This window comes from Macrotis lagotis, chromosome 1, assembly GCF_037893015.1.
Source record: "Macrotis lagotis isolate mMagLag1 chromosome 1, bilby.v1.9.chrom.fasta, whole genome shotgun sequence".
In the NCBI taxonomy this organism is placed as follows: Eukaryota; Metazoa; Chordata; class Mammalia; order Peramelemorphia; family Peramelidae; genus Macrotis; species Macrotis lagotis.
The window spans coordinates 434,812,828-434,829,364 of NC_133658.1; the positions used below are offsets into that span (position 1 = coordinate 434,812,828).

Sequence of the window (16,537 nt, forward strand, 5' to 3'; positions counted from 1 at the left end):
CAAGAACCTCAGAGACATGAATTCAGAACAGAACAAAACTGATGCAGTGAGGAAAAAGCTTGAGATTTGAGGTCAGAGGATGGGGTTTGAATCCTAATTAAGTTTCTGCCTTTGTGACCACAAACAAATCTTTAACCTCTCAGAGTTCTGGGAGGTTATTAACAAGTTTCTGGCTTCTTCCTCTTACTGGCCTTTTCAGAGAAGGCAGATTCCTTTGATGACTAGTCAAAACAAACAGAATTAGAAGAGGGTGGCTAGCACCAACAAGCCAGCCATGTCTTTTAAAATTAAAAGGCCCTGCCCTTAAGAGGATAACCATTGTTTAATTTTACCTGTTCCCTGGGTGAGGAAACCCAAGCCCTAGTTGGAGAAGACAGTTTATATAATAAAGACCTTGAATGAATTGCTCAATATGAGTCAACAGTGTTGACATGGCAACCAAGTAAACGAATGTAATCTTGATTGAATTCAATTTACCAGGAGTCTCCATTACATACAGAAGAATAGATGAGCTGTATTGGGGTCCCTTGATGAAACCCAATTAAGCCAATTAATGTTAACAGAATTTTACTGAGTTAACCACAGGTTGGATCCAAAAAAATAAGATGTCTTGTCATGATGCAAACTTGGTCTTGTGGTTGATAAAGATAGAGGACCTGCCTCAAAGTCAGGAAAGCCTCTGGCCATTTGACTCTAGAAGAATCATTTGAGGGCTCTTAGTGACCCAGCCAACTCTGGTTCTCTAAGGTGCAGAGCAGTTGCTAATCTGAGTTAGTTGTGGGAGTTTTTTTCACTGAGATTTCCTCCTGTTAATGAAATTACAGTTTAGCCTCTGCTTCTCTTTCTCCTTGCCCTTGAACTAGCTAGGTGGAACAGTGTATAGAATACAGTGGACAGGCCCTGACTAGTCAGGTCCTGAGTTCAAATCTAGCCTCAGATTTGTGATTCTGTGCAAATCATTTAATCTGTCTGCCTCAGTTTCTTCAACTATAAAATGGAGACAATAATGACACTTTCCTCCCAGGTTTGTTGTGAGAATCAAATGAGACAAAATTTATAAAGTGTTTTACATAGTATCTGATACTTAATCAATTCTTGTTCTCTTCTTTCTTCTACCTCTCCCCCACTTTCTAAGAAATCATTCTATTAGGCACTATGGATTCAAAGAGAGAAAAACAATTCCTGCTTTCAAGGAACTTGCATTCCACTATGAGAGTATAATAAATCAATTAGCATTTATTAAGAGCTTACCAAGAGCTAGATGCTATACCAAACTATGTGGTTATAAAGAAAGGGAAAAAGAAAACCAAACAAACCCAGTCCCCATCCTTTCTGAGCTCAGGTTGTACGGGGGTGGGGGGAGTACACAACTTCAACATAATGAATTACATGTAAACAAACACACATAAACATATTTGATAATTTGAGGGAAGAGAGAGTATTATTAGCTCTGGAGATCAGCAAAAATTTCTGGGAGGAGGTGGTGCTCAAGGGAAGGTACAAATGAAGCTGGGAATTCTGGGAGTTGAAGGAGAAGAGAGAGCATCAGTACAAGGAAAATTAGGTAGCACCTTTTGCTGTAGAGTAGTAGAGAGTATTGGAAGGTAAGGTATGTTCAGTAAATCTGGGGCTAGATTGTAAAGAGATTTAACTGCCAAATTATGAATTTGTAGTTTATACAGCTTTAGTCACACTGTGTGACCCTAGACAAAGTTCTCTCACCTCCTCTTCCATCTGTTTGCCTCCATTTCTTCAACTGTAAAATGAGGACAAAAATTGCACCCACTCTACAGTTTTGTTGTGAGGATCACATCAAGGATTGTTTGTCAAAGAGTGCTGAGTAGAATTACTAGCACATAATAGGTGCCAAATAAATGCTTATTCCCTTCTCTCCCATGGAAGGAGTCATCAAAGGTTGAACAGAACCGCTGCTATCATCAGAGTTGTTCTTTAGGGAGTGTATTTTAATAGGTCTTTGGAGGCTAAATTGGAAAAGGAAGAAACTGGAAAAAGGAAGTACAGTTAAGAAACTTTGGCAAAGGGACAGGGGATGGGAGCCTTAAAAGGATCACATAAGTGGAGTTAAGGGGACCAGTAATCTCATGAGATCACAGATTTAGGCCTAGAAGACATCTTAGAGGCCAACTAGACCAATTCCCTCTTTTTTACAGATGGAGAAAACTGAGTCACAGAGAGGAGTTAGCGACTTATCAAAGGTCACATGGGTGATAAGTGACAGAATTCAGAACTTAAATTTTGATCCTATTATGGTTACTGTTTTCTCCATGGTACCATGTTGCCTGAAGAGATAATATATACATTTCATGGCCCATTGATTGGTCACTGAGGGCTGGGGCCAAAAACCATGGGGAAGAAGGGCTGGTCAACGATGTTGAAAACTTCAGAGAGGTCAAGGAGGATAAGGATTAGGAAAAAATCACTGGATCTAGTGATTGAGAATCATCACTGACTTTGAATAGAGTAATTTCAGGCAAGAGTTGGAAGCAAGAATTACAAGGAATTGAGAAATGAGTAGGATGTAAAGAAATGTAAGCAGTAAATATAGATGACTTTTATTTGTTGTTTTTGAATGGCATTGAGGTTAAGTGAGTTGCCCAAGGTGCTAAGTAAGTATTTGTGACTGAAGCCAAATTTGAACTCAGGTCCTGTTGACTCCAGGGCCAGTACTCTATCCACTGTGCCACCTAGCTATCCCTAGATGGCTTTTTTCCTAGGAGTTATGCTGTGGGCAAGAGAAGAGATATGAAGATAGCTTGAGCGGATGAAGCTGATAGAGTCAAGTAGAAATTTTTAAGGACAGCAGTGACTGGGCTGTGTTTATAGTTTGGGCACTGGAGAAGGAGCTAGGAGAAAAGGAAAGCTCTAATAGTCACTTTCTTATCTACAAAGGATAGCCTGGAAGGAATGGAATCAAGAATACAAGAATATGAGTGGGACTGATAAGTGGAAGGATCCCCTTCTTGTGATACTAGAGAAAATGTGGAAAGACAGGGAAGATGTTCTGAGGTATAAAATAAGATAAAAATAAGGGGGAAAAGGATTCTGAATAATAGGGGATAGGGGAAGAACTTCATTCTCCTCCTCTCATCAAAATAGTTAACATTTACAAAGCCCACAAATTATGATGATGATATTCATTCTTCATTCTTGAAGAGGACCATGACATCCGGGAGGTGATGCCATGATGATTATGTGAATTGGATTTTTAGTGAAGGGGATATTGTGATAAGTCACCAGTCTCACTTTCTCCTCTAGAGTTATCTGGGTCCAGTGGTTAGATATGAATCAGGGTGACTAGAAATGGTCCTAGATGTGAGATAATCAGGGTTAATTGGGTGTTTTACACACACACACACACACACACACACACACACACAAACACACACACATACATATATATCCACAACACAGATACATACACAGACATGTATCTACACAATATATTTACTTACATATTTTGATTCTCACAATCAAATTATGAGAGCTTAGTTTTATAATTATTCCCATTTTATGGAAAAGGAAACTGAGGCTGATAGTGACTTGCCTAGGATCATGCAGCTATTAAGTATCTGAAGCAGGATTCATACTCACATCATCCTGACCTTAAGACCAACACTATCTACCAGACCCTTCTACTTTCTCAATCAAGAAGGTGGTAGGCTCTCTGCTAAGAAGGAAGGGGGAATTTAGGAAGCTTGAAAAGAAATTTGGAACATCCATATAACAGAATCATCAAGGAAGAATGAAGATTGCCATTTGAGATTAGATTATAAATATTAATATCCAGTGAACCCAGTCAGCAAAGTTATATGACTTTTTCCAGACATCATTCTAAATTTGTAGAGCAGGAGCAGAGAAGGTGGGTGGTGGAGGTAACCCATTGTACTCAGCAAGGTCTGACTACTGATAGGACAAGAGGACAAGGCTTTGAGAGTAGAGGAGATTGTATGATGGGCTTGGTTGATCATAGAATCTGAATTGTTAAGGGAGGTAAGTGAGGTCAGAGTCAGATGAAGTGTATTGGGAGGGGTGGAATTGACTGAAAGTTGCAATGCAGAATCATTGACTTAGGAAGTGTTGGTGGAGAGAGATGGACAGATAGAAGACAGTCATCAGAGTGAGGAATTTGAGTTTTGGATCACAGAGATAGAATAGTTATAGGAGATGGTGAGGTAAAAGTGTATGTGAAAGTCTTCAAGATGAGGGCAGGGTACAGAGGAAGACTGAGTCAGGGACTGAGAGGCAAACAACTGCACAGTGCTTGGTCCATAGCAAGCACTTTAAAAATGTTTATTGATTGGTTCATATTTCTGCTTTGGGTACTTACTAGCTGTAGGACAAGTCATTTAGCCTCTGAGTCTCACTTTTTTCAGCTATAAATTGGGAATAATAGCATCTGTGCTATGGGGATAGGTAAGTGGTTTATTGGCTAAAATGCTGGCTCTGGGTCAGGAAACTATACCATCATGGTTGTTCACGGTCCTGAAATTCTTTCCCTTGGCTCAAATCTCAAGGCTCCTCACTAGGTCTGCATTTAGGGTCCCTTTGCAATCTGCCTGGTAATATATCTTGAACTGATTCTGATTTAGGGTTCGAGGATAAGGCTAGGAAATAGGTGGGTTTGGGTGTGACCAGGTTGGCAGCAGTGAGCAGAACACAGTTTCTGCTGAAGATTTTAAAGCCTCCCTTAGCAGGAGTGGCATTTTTTCTTCTATAGGAATTTATAGGAAAAACCCCACCCACCATCTCCTTTAGGTTTAGGCCTATTGTAAATTCTTTGAGGTTAACCAGGCAATGGGTCACAGACTTGGGAGCTTTGAAGCAAATATTGGTGTAATCCCAACTTAAGCAGCCACATATGTGTCTATGATATAGTGAGTAGAGAACAGAGAGCCAGTTTTGCAATCAAAATGGCCTGAGTTCAAGTCTATTTATGATACATGCTAGCTGTGTGACCCTGGAGAAGTCAGTTATCCTTTCAGCATCCCAGGCAAATCTCCAAGATCTTGCATTACAGGGCATTTGATGATCTGAATAGGTCATAGTAGCCAGAATTTATAGAACACTTTAAATTTTGTACTGTTTTTTGCAAATATTAGCTCATTTGATCCCTGTAACAATCATTTATGGTAGGAACTGTCATTATTCCAATTTTACAGATGAGGAAATTAAGGCTGAGAGAAGTTAAGAGACTTGGCCAGAGTCACATAGATTATAGGTGTCTGAGGCTGCCATCTTCCTGAATCCAAGCTCAACACCATCCACTGTATCACCAGTGGTTTCGTGTCATGGAGATGGAGTTTCCTCTTAGGAATTCACTGTGCCAGTGAAATAACAGGAATGATTTTTGCAGTGGGGGAAAGAATTCCTTAATAGATATGGAAAGAGTCCTATTTGGAGGTAGAAGACATAGATCCTAGTTTTGTTTCTTTTACCAATTTAATGTGTGATGTTGAGTAAATCATTTGTCCTTTCTGAACTTCAATTTCTTCCACTATAAATTGAGAAATTCTTCCCAAGTGTAATGTCCTGGGAAGAGCAATTTCCAAAGATGAAAGACAGAGCTACTCAGCCAGTGCAGGAAGGTTGGGAAGCAGAAGGGGAAGGTTCTACCTAGGGGAATAAATGGTTCTTTCTCTCTCTCCTTCCCTTCTTCCTCAGTCTCGAAGCGTGGATAAGCAGCATGCAGTCATCAACTATAACCAGGATAAGGATGAGCACTGGGTGAAGGATCTTGGCAGTTTAAATGGGGTGAGTTGACCTCAGGAAGTCTCTAGCTTCCTTGAGGATTGAAGTCTGTTACCTCTCTTGCTTCACATTCCTTGTAGTCCTAACTGCTGAAAGCATCATGAGATCCCTTTCTGAGCTAATATTTCTATAGTGCTTTATAGTAACTAAGTACCCTTCATCATAATGTTTCTTTGCTGCCATTTTTTACTTCTGAGAACTCCAAGACCCAGAGAGAGGAAGTGACTTTCCAGATAGTAGTTGCTTTAAATTTATATTGATAACCCCATGCCAATAAGGAAAAAGTTAAATCCTGTCCAGTGTCCTTTTTTTCTTTGAGTCTATTATTTTATTTTTCCAATTATATGCACTGTCCTTTCTTAAGGTTGTCAGGGACTTGTATGATATATTTTTAAAGTTTTCCATTTGGATAATTTAAAATAATTTTTTAAAAGTCTTGTTGCTCAGAAGGATTAACCTTCAGATACTTGGGAAATTTTCACAGTGGCTCATGCCCCAAGGTTTTTGGAGAGCCTGGAGTGTTACTGTATAAAGTTTTGGCAATAGGCTCACATTCTTTATAAGGAATTTCCCAAGAGAATTCTAGGGCCAGTCTGTCGTGATGTAGTGGAAAGAGTTCTGACCTTGGAATTTAGAAGAGACCCAGGTTTGAATACTGCCTGAATAATTTTAAACCTGTGTATCCTTGGACAAGTCACTTCCTGTCTTTGAACCTCAGTTTTCTCCTCTCTTGAATGGGGCCTCTGATACTCATTATTCAGATGATTTATCATGCTTGCCATGTGCCTGGGCTCTGCCAATCAGTTTTAACATGTGTTTATTCTAGGAAATTGGGGAGAAGGGGGGCAGAGAGAAAGTTTCACAGGGTCTTGAGAAGCATTACCTACCTACAACTGAATATCTCTCTACTCAGGATCATCCTTTTTTGGGTAATAGAGGGCTAATTTCATATCTCCTTTCTCCACACAGACATTTGTAAATGACGTGCGCATCCCTGATCAGAAATATGTCACTCTGAAACTCAATGATGTTATCCGCTTTGGCTATGATATCCTTTTTTTTGTGGTCTGGCTCTTCCTGGAGTTCCCCCCCCCCGTTTCTTTCTGTCTCTCACTTCTCTGAGAGCCAGACTTTTTCTGGTTTTGCAGAGAAAGACCCAACATGTTGCACTGTGAAGTCTGTCAGATGATATTCACCCATGTAGCAGTTGGATAGTGTGCTCCTAGCTCATTCAGGTAGTTAGATGGAAGTGATAATGAGGTCAAGATCATGTGTTCATACTTATGCAGAGAAAGAAGACCTAATTCTGGGCTCCTCATCTCTGAATAAACATCTTTCATTGACCATTGGTTCCTTAGGGGGACCAGGTGGGGAAGTTATAGGAAGCCTAGTCTATACATCCCTGGGACTAGAAACTGACAAATGAAGGCTAAAGAGGATCACCACTGTGTGAGGTTGTTGTTATCTATTTTATTTTCTGTCATTTAGCAGGAGTGATATTTTGGCTTCATTAGGATGACAACTAGAATTTTTTCCCATCCTTCCCTCTCTTGATGCCCATTATTTATGTAAATAGTTGGTGTAAACATTTAATCAATGTTTCCTTATTCTTGCTCATTCTTGTGTTTGGCAGTTACTTTGTGGGAGAGACAGGGTTGCTCCTGATGTGGCAGAGGCATAGAAGGAGGCTCAGACCTTGCCTTCAGAGAGCTTCTCATCTGGAAGGGTAACAGAGGAAGAGCAAGCTGAGGCCTTGGGTAGGGGGAATGCAGGGATGTAGATGTGAGGCTTAAAAAGATAGTTCACATGTTGGTGATATTCAGGAGCCAAAATAATGGATCAGACTTAATAAAGTGAAATGTTTCCTTCAGTGGATCTGAGGTCCTCACTGATGTGGTCTCTCCAGCAGGTGCAAATGGTAGCATCTTCATTCTTTATGAATCTTGTCAATGTTACCTCATAGATGTTGAATGAATGAATAAATGAATGAATAAGCACTCATTATGTTCTTATGATGGGAAAAACACTATACTAAGCAATGGAGGACAGAGAAAAGTAAGTCAGGCTAGAAGCATGGCTGGTATGAGTGGGGAAAATTTGGGGAGATTGGAGGGTAGCAGATAGGAAAACTTCCCTCAGACTTACTTGTCTATCAGTGGCAGCTGGTCAGCAATTGGTAATAGTGGGTGGTAGAGATGATGGACCTCTTCTAGGCAAACTCCTGTCTATGATGTTTGTGGGAAAGATTGAAGGTAAAAGGAAAAGGGAATGGCAGAGGATGAGATGGATAGATAGTGTCATGGTAGCCATGAACATGAATAGGAGAGATTGAGAGGCAGTGGAGGAAAGAAGGACCATAGGGTCATGAAGAGTTGGATATGACTGAACAGCAACACTAACAAATGGTAAGTGTGGTTGACAGTTCCCTCTGTCATTCATGATGAAAATAGATAATATTTAGAAACATTGGTAAATTGATTCCCTTTCTATCTTTCTGTTCTACTGATTTCAGCTAAGCATGCTTGTGGAATGATGTGGAGTAGTCATATTTCAAACAAAGCTTCAAGAGGTGAGAGTGGTCATCACCTTCCTCAGTCCTGTGTTGTTTTGCAAATGAATTTATGTTTTAAACTTATGGTGTCTTTAATTTCCATAACCTGCTAGGCAAGGAGATGAAGTGGTATCTGGGCTCTGTAGATCTACTTATTCTGGAGATTACTATAAAATATTTAAAACTTTTGAAGAAAACAGTGGTGATTAGAGGTGATACTTTTGTCTTTTTTTTCATTTGGTATTGTTTTTTCCCAGCATCCGTGGCTTGTTTTGAATAGATTAGGTTGAAATTGTCACATTTATATTCAGCATCTCCTTGCCTTTATCCTTTCTTCCAATTTGATGTTGACTTTGACTTTTGATTTAACTAGTCAATTGTCTGACATGATTATCATAGAGGGCTATGGATTAGAATCATTCTTGTGAACAAATCATACCATAAGATCATAGATTTAGAATTGGAGGAGACCTTAGAGATAATTTTTCAGATGAGGAGACTGAGATGCAGAGAGGTTCAGTAAATTGTCTAGGGTTACACATTTAATAAATCTCTGAGGCAGGATTTGAACCTGAGTTTTTCCCAGTAATCTATCTATTACACACTATTCTATTTCTCAGAAATCAGTTGTTTCCTACCCTCCAACATATATAATCAGGGCAGGTAGATGATGCAGTGGATAGAATGCCAGTTCTGGAGTCAGGAAGACTCATCTTCCCATCTGGCCTCAGACACTTACTAGGTATTGACATCAGGCTTAAGCCTTTGCCTCAGCTTCCTCATCTGTAAAATGAATGGAAAAGAAAATGGCAAAAACTCTAGTTTCTTTGCCAAGACAATTCCAAATGAGATCATGCAGAGTTGGACATGACTGAAAAGACTGAACAGCAACATATAATTAATTGGGAGGGGAATGACCTTTGCTGCTTCTAACCCCTTTCTAGATCATCCATAAACTTTTGTTTTAGTTTGTTGTTTTTTTTTTGGTGTTTTTTTTTTTTGCAAGGCAATGGGGTTAAGTGGTACAGCTAGGTAATTATTAAATGTCTGAGGCCGGATTGGAACTCAGATACTCCTGACTCCAGGGCCGGTGCTCTTATCCACTGTGCCACCTAGCCACCCTCATCCATAAACTTTTGACCTCATTTTTCAGATCTATCTGAACCATATTTTCCAACACACTATTCACTTTTCTCTATTGTTTCACCTACCACATTGAAATCATTGAATATCAAAACATATGGGGACTTAATGTGGAGAAGCACATCATATTGTTTAAAGAATTTCTGTACCTTTTCATCCTCTACAACAGTTGTTGGCACCTTAGTTTTAGCTGTCTTTATTGGTGGTCTTTTTGCTTATATTCATCATGAGCACAGTTAGACAAGCTAACCAAATGTCTCAGGAGACTGATTCTTGATTTTGGACAGATAGCAGAACCTACTTGGTCAATTCGTTTGTTTTCCTTTTCAAGGAAAACCTGTTAGTCATCATTCCCGGTAGCTTAAACTTCCTTCTTACTTTAGTTTTATTTTGTTTTGTTTCTGAGATTACTGATGTTGAAGTAATTTGAGTCTTCTGGTCGTATTCAGTTTATTAGTGGTTGGATAAAAATCTCACATTTAGAGGACCAACAATAGTTATTTTTATAGGCAGTTTAAAAACTGTGATTCTTAGCACCTTTTGCCTTTTTTTTTTCTTTACCTTTGCAGAAGCGGACCACACAGAACTGAGGACTGGGGCAAGTCACTTGAACTCTGTTTTGCCTCAATTTTTTCATCTCTAAAATGAAGATAATAATAGCACCCACCTCCCAAGGTTGTTGGGAAGATAAAATGAGATAATAAATTATAAAGGACTTAGGTGTCTGGCACATAGTTAGCTATTATTATATTTTTGTATTTTTCTTTGTTTAATGAATTACTATTGTCAGACAATTCATCAACTGGAGGCTAACTTCTTTGTGAGGAACTTCTTCAGACTTAGCAAGTCTGGTTTTGGATAAAAAAGTCACCTTTTCACCTGAAATATATTCAGAGCCTTTTCAATCTGGTAGAATCTGACACATCATATACCCTGCTGGCATAGCCTCTGAGAACTTGGCATCACCTTCATGACATGATGAGGCAGCAGAGGAGGATGTGGTGGAGGAAGATGAAATATAATAGAGATAAATATAAAGTCCTTCACTTGGACTTGATCAATTTTACAAGTTCAGTTTGAGAAAGGAGTAATTAGGCAAGTTTGTGATGAAGAAGATCTTTTAATGGAAAGTAAATGAGTTGACAACATATTATATGCAAAAAAAGCTGATTCTTTCCTTGACACTATAAGAAAGGCATAACAGATAACTTAAGAAAAGTGGTAAAATTGCTGCCCTTTATCCAAATCATTGGAATAGAATATTCAGTTCTGGGGCCATGTTTTAGGAAGAATCTTATCAAGTTTCATTTGTGTTTAAAGGACAATGTCCTGAATATTAGAATAGAGACTATGCAATATAAACATGAGTTGAAGGAACCATGTGTGTTTTTGTGTCTTTCAGTATTTGAAGAAAAATAATGAAGAAGAATTAGCTTTGTTCTGTTTGGCCCCAGGAAGGAAAACTGGAGCAATGAAAGGAATAGAAAATTTGGTGAAGACTATTTGGGTTCGGTATAAGGGAAAAATTCATAATGATTATAACAGCCCACAAGTAAAATGAGCCACCTCAGGAGGTAAGGCCCCTCTGCCTTACCTGGAAGTTTTTAAGTGTAGGATGTTATCAACTGTTAAAAAATTTTGTCAGGTGATTCCCCATGCCTTAAATGTTCTCCCTCCATGATTATTCTTTTTTTCCAAGTATGATTTTGGTTTATTTTATATTATTACAATAATTTTGTTATAAGAGTAAACATAACCCCCCCCCCCCCAAGAAGATGAGAAACTTCAAGAATAGTGAGAGAGAGAAAAAAATGTACTTCAGTCTATGTTCAGATTCCAATGGCTCTGTCTCTGGGGTGAGTTGTCTTCTTGATCATAAGTCCACCAGAGAAGTTGCTTCAATATTTTTCCCACAGTTGCTATTACTAGCTGTATTTCCCTCCACTCTATTCCTCCCTACTCTCATTTATTCTATTCTCTCTCTCCTTTCATCCTGGCCCTGTCCAAAAGTGTGTTGTATCTGAGTACCCTCTCCCACGATCTTCCCTCTCTTCTATCACCTATTCCCCCTTCCCTCCCCCCATTCCCCCTTATCCCGTCCCTTTCTTCTCATTTTTCTCTAGGTAAGATAGATTTCTATACCCTATTAAGTGTGTATGCTATTTATTCTCAGAGCCATTTCTGATGAGAATGAAGGCTCACTCATTGCCCCTTGTCTTTCCCTATTCCACTCCATAGGAAAAAAAGCTTTTTCTTGACTCTTATGTGAAATTTCTTAGCTCCTTCTTCCTCTCCTTTCTCTTCCTCCCAGTACTTCCCTTTATCACCCATTGACTCCATCATTTTTTTTAGGTTTTTGCTAGGCAATGGGGTTAAATGACTTGCCCAAGGCCACACAGCTAGGTAATTATTTAATGTTTGAGGCTGGATTTGAACTCAGGTACTCCTGACTCCAGAGTCAGTGTTCTATCCACTGTGTCACCTAGCTGCCCCTGACTCCATCTTTTTACTATATTATACCATTATATATTCTGCTCCTTCCTATGTCCTGTCTATATATGCTTCTTCTAACAAGCAAGTGAGAAAGTTCATATGAGTTATTAATATTTTCTTCCCATTCAGGAATACAAACAGTTCAATATCATTAAGTTCCTCATAGTTAGTCCTTTTCTTCCACTCCCTCTATGGTTCACCAGAGTCCTGTACTTGAAGATCAAACTTTCTGTTCAGCTCTGATTGTTTCAATAGGAAAGTCCCCTGTTTCATTGAAAGTCCATCTTTTTCCCTGAAAGAAGATGCTCAGTTTTGCTGGGTAGTTGATTCTCAGTTGGAAACCAAGATCTTTTGCCTTCTGGAATATCATATTCCAATCCCTACGAGCCCTTAATGTAGATGCTGCCGGTTCCTGTGTAATCCTGACTGTAGAGCCATGGTAGTTGAATTGTTTGTTTCTGGCAGCTTTTAGAATTTTCTCTTTGACTTGGGAGTTTTGGAATTTGGCTATAGTATTCCTGGAAGTTTTTCTTTTGGGATCTCTTTCAGGAGGTGACCAGTGAATTCCCTTAATTTCTATTTTACCCTTTGCTTCTAGGTTCTCAGGACAATTTTTCTATATTATTTCTTGAAAAATGAAGTCTAGGCTCTTTTCTTGATCATGACTTTCAGGTAGTCCAATAATTTTTAAATAATTTCTTCTGGATCTGTTTTCAAGGTTGGTTATTTTTCCAATTTTTTCCACATTTTCTTCTAATTTTTGTCTTTTTTGTAAGAGTTTTATTTCTTCCTGATTTCTTGCAAAGTCATTAGTTTCCTTTAGTTCCATTCCGCATTTGAAGGAGTTATTTTCTTCAGAGAGCCTTTTTAATCTCCTTTTCCAGCTGGTCAGTTCTGCTTTTTAAGGCATTCTTCTCCTCATTTGCCTTGTGTTTTGCTTTTTCCATTTGGCCTAAACTGGTTTTTAACACATTATTTTCTTTAGTATTTTTCCCTTTTTCTCTCACCAAGCTGCTGATTTGGTTTTCATTTTTCTGCATCACTCTCATTTTCCTCCCAATTTTTCCTCTACCTCCCTTAATTGCTTTTCAAAGTTGTTTTTGAGTTCATCCATAGTCTGAGCCCATTTTCTATTTCTCTTAGAGGTTTTGGATATAAAAGCTTTGATTTTGTCATCATCTGAGTATGTGTTTTGATCTTCCATGGGTCTAAAGTAATTTTCTTTGGTCAGATTCTTCTTTTTTCTGTTGTTTACTCATTTCCTCAGTCCAAGATTAATTTACAGCACTTTCAAGACTTTGAGGTTTTTTTGGGGACACCCCACTGGGACCTTTATACCTCCAAGGTCTTATGCTCTCTTGCCTATGCTTTGATATGTAGATGACCAGAGACACTCACCTCTGCCCTGGAGCTGTGAGGAGGATCCCTGCTATCTTAGTATGGAAGACTAAACTGCAAGCTGGATTTGAGTGTGGGTAAACAGCAGAGTCCTGCCTCAGGGAGAGCAGAGAGATTTCTGCAGTCTCCCCTGATCCCCTTACCATCTGTGGGCTGTGCCCTGGAAGTTCAGGCTGGTTTCTCCTGATTCTTGCTGCAGGTTCTGCAGCCAGTGCTCCTCATTCCACACTCATTCTGGTGTAGCAGAGTTCTCTCATTGCCCCTTGAAGCTGTTCCAGGTGATCCCTGGGCTGGGCTGGGCTGGGCTGGGTTGGGCTGTACTGGACTGTACTGTATTGTGGCTGGGGCTTTTTTCCAACTCCCTGCACTAATGAAACACACCTTTCCCATGGAGTTTCTAAGTTATCTTGGACTGGGAAAATGTATCATTCAGTCTTTCTGTGGGTTCTGCCCCTTTAAATTTTGAGTAGAGTCATAATTTTACGGCTCTTGGAGTTTTGGGGCAGGGGGAAGGAGTTCCCAGGAAATGCTGCCTTTACGCTACCATCTTGGCTCTACCCCCCACAATTATTCTTCTTAGAGAGCTTTGTGTCCTTCATAGATCACTTTAGGTGCTCCATCTATGTGAACCCCTCTAAAAAAAAACCCACTTTTGTTTTTTATAAAAAACCCACCTTTGTTTTTTATTTCATATTTGTGTATATATATATATATGCTGTCTTCCTCTATAGCTCCTTGAGAGAACTTTATATTCCTTTTGTCTGTGATGGCTGGAACTCAATAGGTGTTTACTAAATTTTTATATTTTTAGGAAGGACATGAACTAAGGGACTTGTGAGACCCCCTTCCAAATCTGAGAATCTGTGATTCTGTGGTAAGAGAGGACTACACCTAGACTCTGTCATTGCTTATAATCTGAAGGAAGAAGATATAGGTAGGGAGCCATTAGGTACTTGATACAAATGTACATACCTACATACATACACACATATGTACATGGGTCTAGGATCTGTAGGAAGTGAGTAGAGAAGGGAGAAATATCTATGTGAATGGTGAGGCATGATAGGAAGGTGTCCTCATTGAGCCAACCTGGATCATCTCTCTAGCAGGAAGTTTTAAAGGTGCCTTCCTGTTAAAGTGTTGTGAAGTCTCCCAGCTTTAAATCTATCATTCTCCTGCCACCTACCAATTCAATTAAAATAGATATATTAAGTACAGTAATTTGGTAAGGCTCTCTGCTTCCTGTTGGGAATCCAAAAATGAAAAATACCTATCTCTTCTCTCCAAGATATTACTGTTGAATAGAGGAGTAGATAAGTAAGTATGTGATGTAAGGAGAAATCCATATATGTACTCTAGGAAAATGTGAGGAAGAGAATATCATTTTCACTAGGTGGAGAATAGAGAAAGGGAAGCAGAGAAGGTTTCAGAGAGAAAGGTTTCTATGCTGAGCTTTAAAGGATGTCTATGATTGTGTCAGATGATGATGAAGAGAGAAATCATTCCAGAAAATGTGGACAGGCTTGACTGAATGAATTAGGAAGTAGGAGAGGGGAGGATGAGTTCTACATATAGTGAATATTTAGCTGAATCAGAATGTGTGAGAACTTATATGAAATAATGTTGGAAATAAACATTAGAGCCAAATTGTGGAGGGCCCTGAATGTTAGAATGAGGAGTGTATATTTGATTTCATTGACAATGAGGAACCAATTATGTGAGGAGATGGGATAGGTCTGAACTGTATGCTGTTGACCCAGTAGCACCACAGGCTAATATAATTTCCTGTGAGAGGGTCTGCTGGCAGATTCTGTGAGGTGATTTCAGCTGGGTATGTGAGATTGGGGCTACAATCCTGGTCATATTGCTGTTGGTTCTGGGCAGGTTACTACTTCTCTCGGAGTCTGTTAACAAACAATAACAAACTAAAAAACTAAATTTGTATTCCTTCCCTTAGGATAGCTTCATTGTGAAGAATGCACTTTACAAGCCTTAATATTGCATAGTTCTGACCTGCCTTGTTCCCTTCACATCCTCACAGTGAATAAAGACCACTTTGCTTCCACCAGATGCTTTGTCTTTGCTTGTAGAGCTGCCCCAGGAGAGGCCCCCTCATGGTGTACTTTCCTTAATGCCTTTGTCTACATTCTAACCTGTACGTGCTAGAACGAGTCCAACACAAAGTCCCTGAAGAGGCTCTGAAGGTAAGTCACTGGACAGCTTCTGGAGGGGAGGCCAGTGTCTTGTGGCACAGATCCAATGTTCACCTTTCCATCGTGAAGCAATTAGGAAAGACTTCTTTTTGTATGTGGGTTTCACTGTCTGACCTCTGGAAATTTCCTCTCCCTAAGTTGGTCTGTCTCCCCATCTATAAAATGAGGATAATAATTATCTCTGCCCTGCTTCTCTCCCAGGCCTTTTGTGAGCCTCTGATGAAACAATAGGTAAGGAAGATAGTAAAGCCCTTTACTCATGTTCCACTTATTTTAATATATAGGATTTAGATTTGAAAGGGACCTTACCTACCATGTAATCCAACCCCCTTATTATACAGTTACATAATTAAAGCCCAAAGTTGGAAAAGGGGTTTTCCCAAGCTCCTGCTTCTAGTAGGTGGCCACTGAGATTTGTATAAGATAATATAATTTTGAGCTGAAAGGACTCTCAGAAATCACTTGGTTCAACCCCATTTCCCCTCATTTAACAGAGTAGGAAACCAAGACCCAGATAGAGAATAAGATTTGTTCACATTCAGGTGGGTAGTTCACAACTGAAATCTGGAGCTGACTTTGAAACCAGTGATCCTTTTGCTACACTGGTAGTAAGGCATTAGTCCTAGACCTCTGTTCACTATCTGTAAAATGAAGAGGTTGAACCAAGATGGTTTCTTCTAGTTCTATGTCCTGTGAAAAAGAAATTGATGAGGATGTCATCTCATTTCTTTGGAAGTTATGGGCTTGTTGTTTTTGGCTCTCGTACCCTTCTTCTTTCTGGGGGCTGCTTCTAAAATGTGGCCTTTTTTTTTTAAATGTGGCTTTTTTGATTGAATGATGGAGCATCCTCAGAGTTCTTCCTTAGCACCTAATTATCCGTCTTCTGTTATTTTAATCCTGGCAAAGTGCTAATAGGGCAGGGAAACTATTTCTTACCTCAGTGATCATAGGATCAAGATCTGGAAAGAGA

General features: G+C 39.4%; 1 protein-coding gene across 3 annotated transcripts in view; it reads left to right on the forward strand.

Annotated features, from left to right (window-relative positions):
* Positions 1-16,537, forward strand: part of CEP170B (centrosomal protein 170B) — a 105,799-nt gene that overhangs the window by 33,667 nt on the left and 55,595 nt on the right. For all 3 annotated transcript variants that reach the window (XM_074213239.1, XM_074213241.1, XM_074213240.1), the window contains 3 exons: positions 5,683-5,772; positions 6,739-6,817; positions 15,500-15,558. In XM_074213239.1, coding sequence (XP_074069340.1) covers positions 5,683-5,772; positions 6,739-6,817; positions 15,500-15,558 — 228 coding nt within the window. The remainder of the gene's footprint in view (positions 1-5,682; positions 5,773-6,738; positions 6,818-15,499; positions 15,559-16,537) is intronic.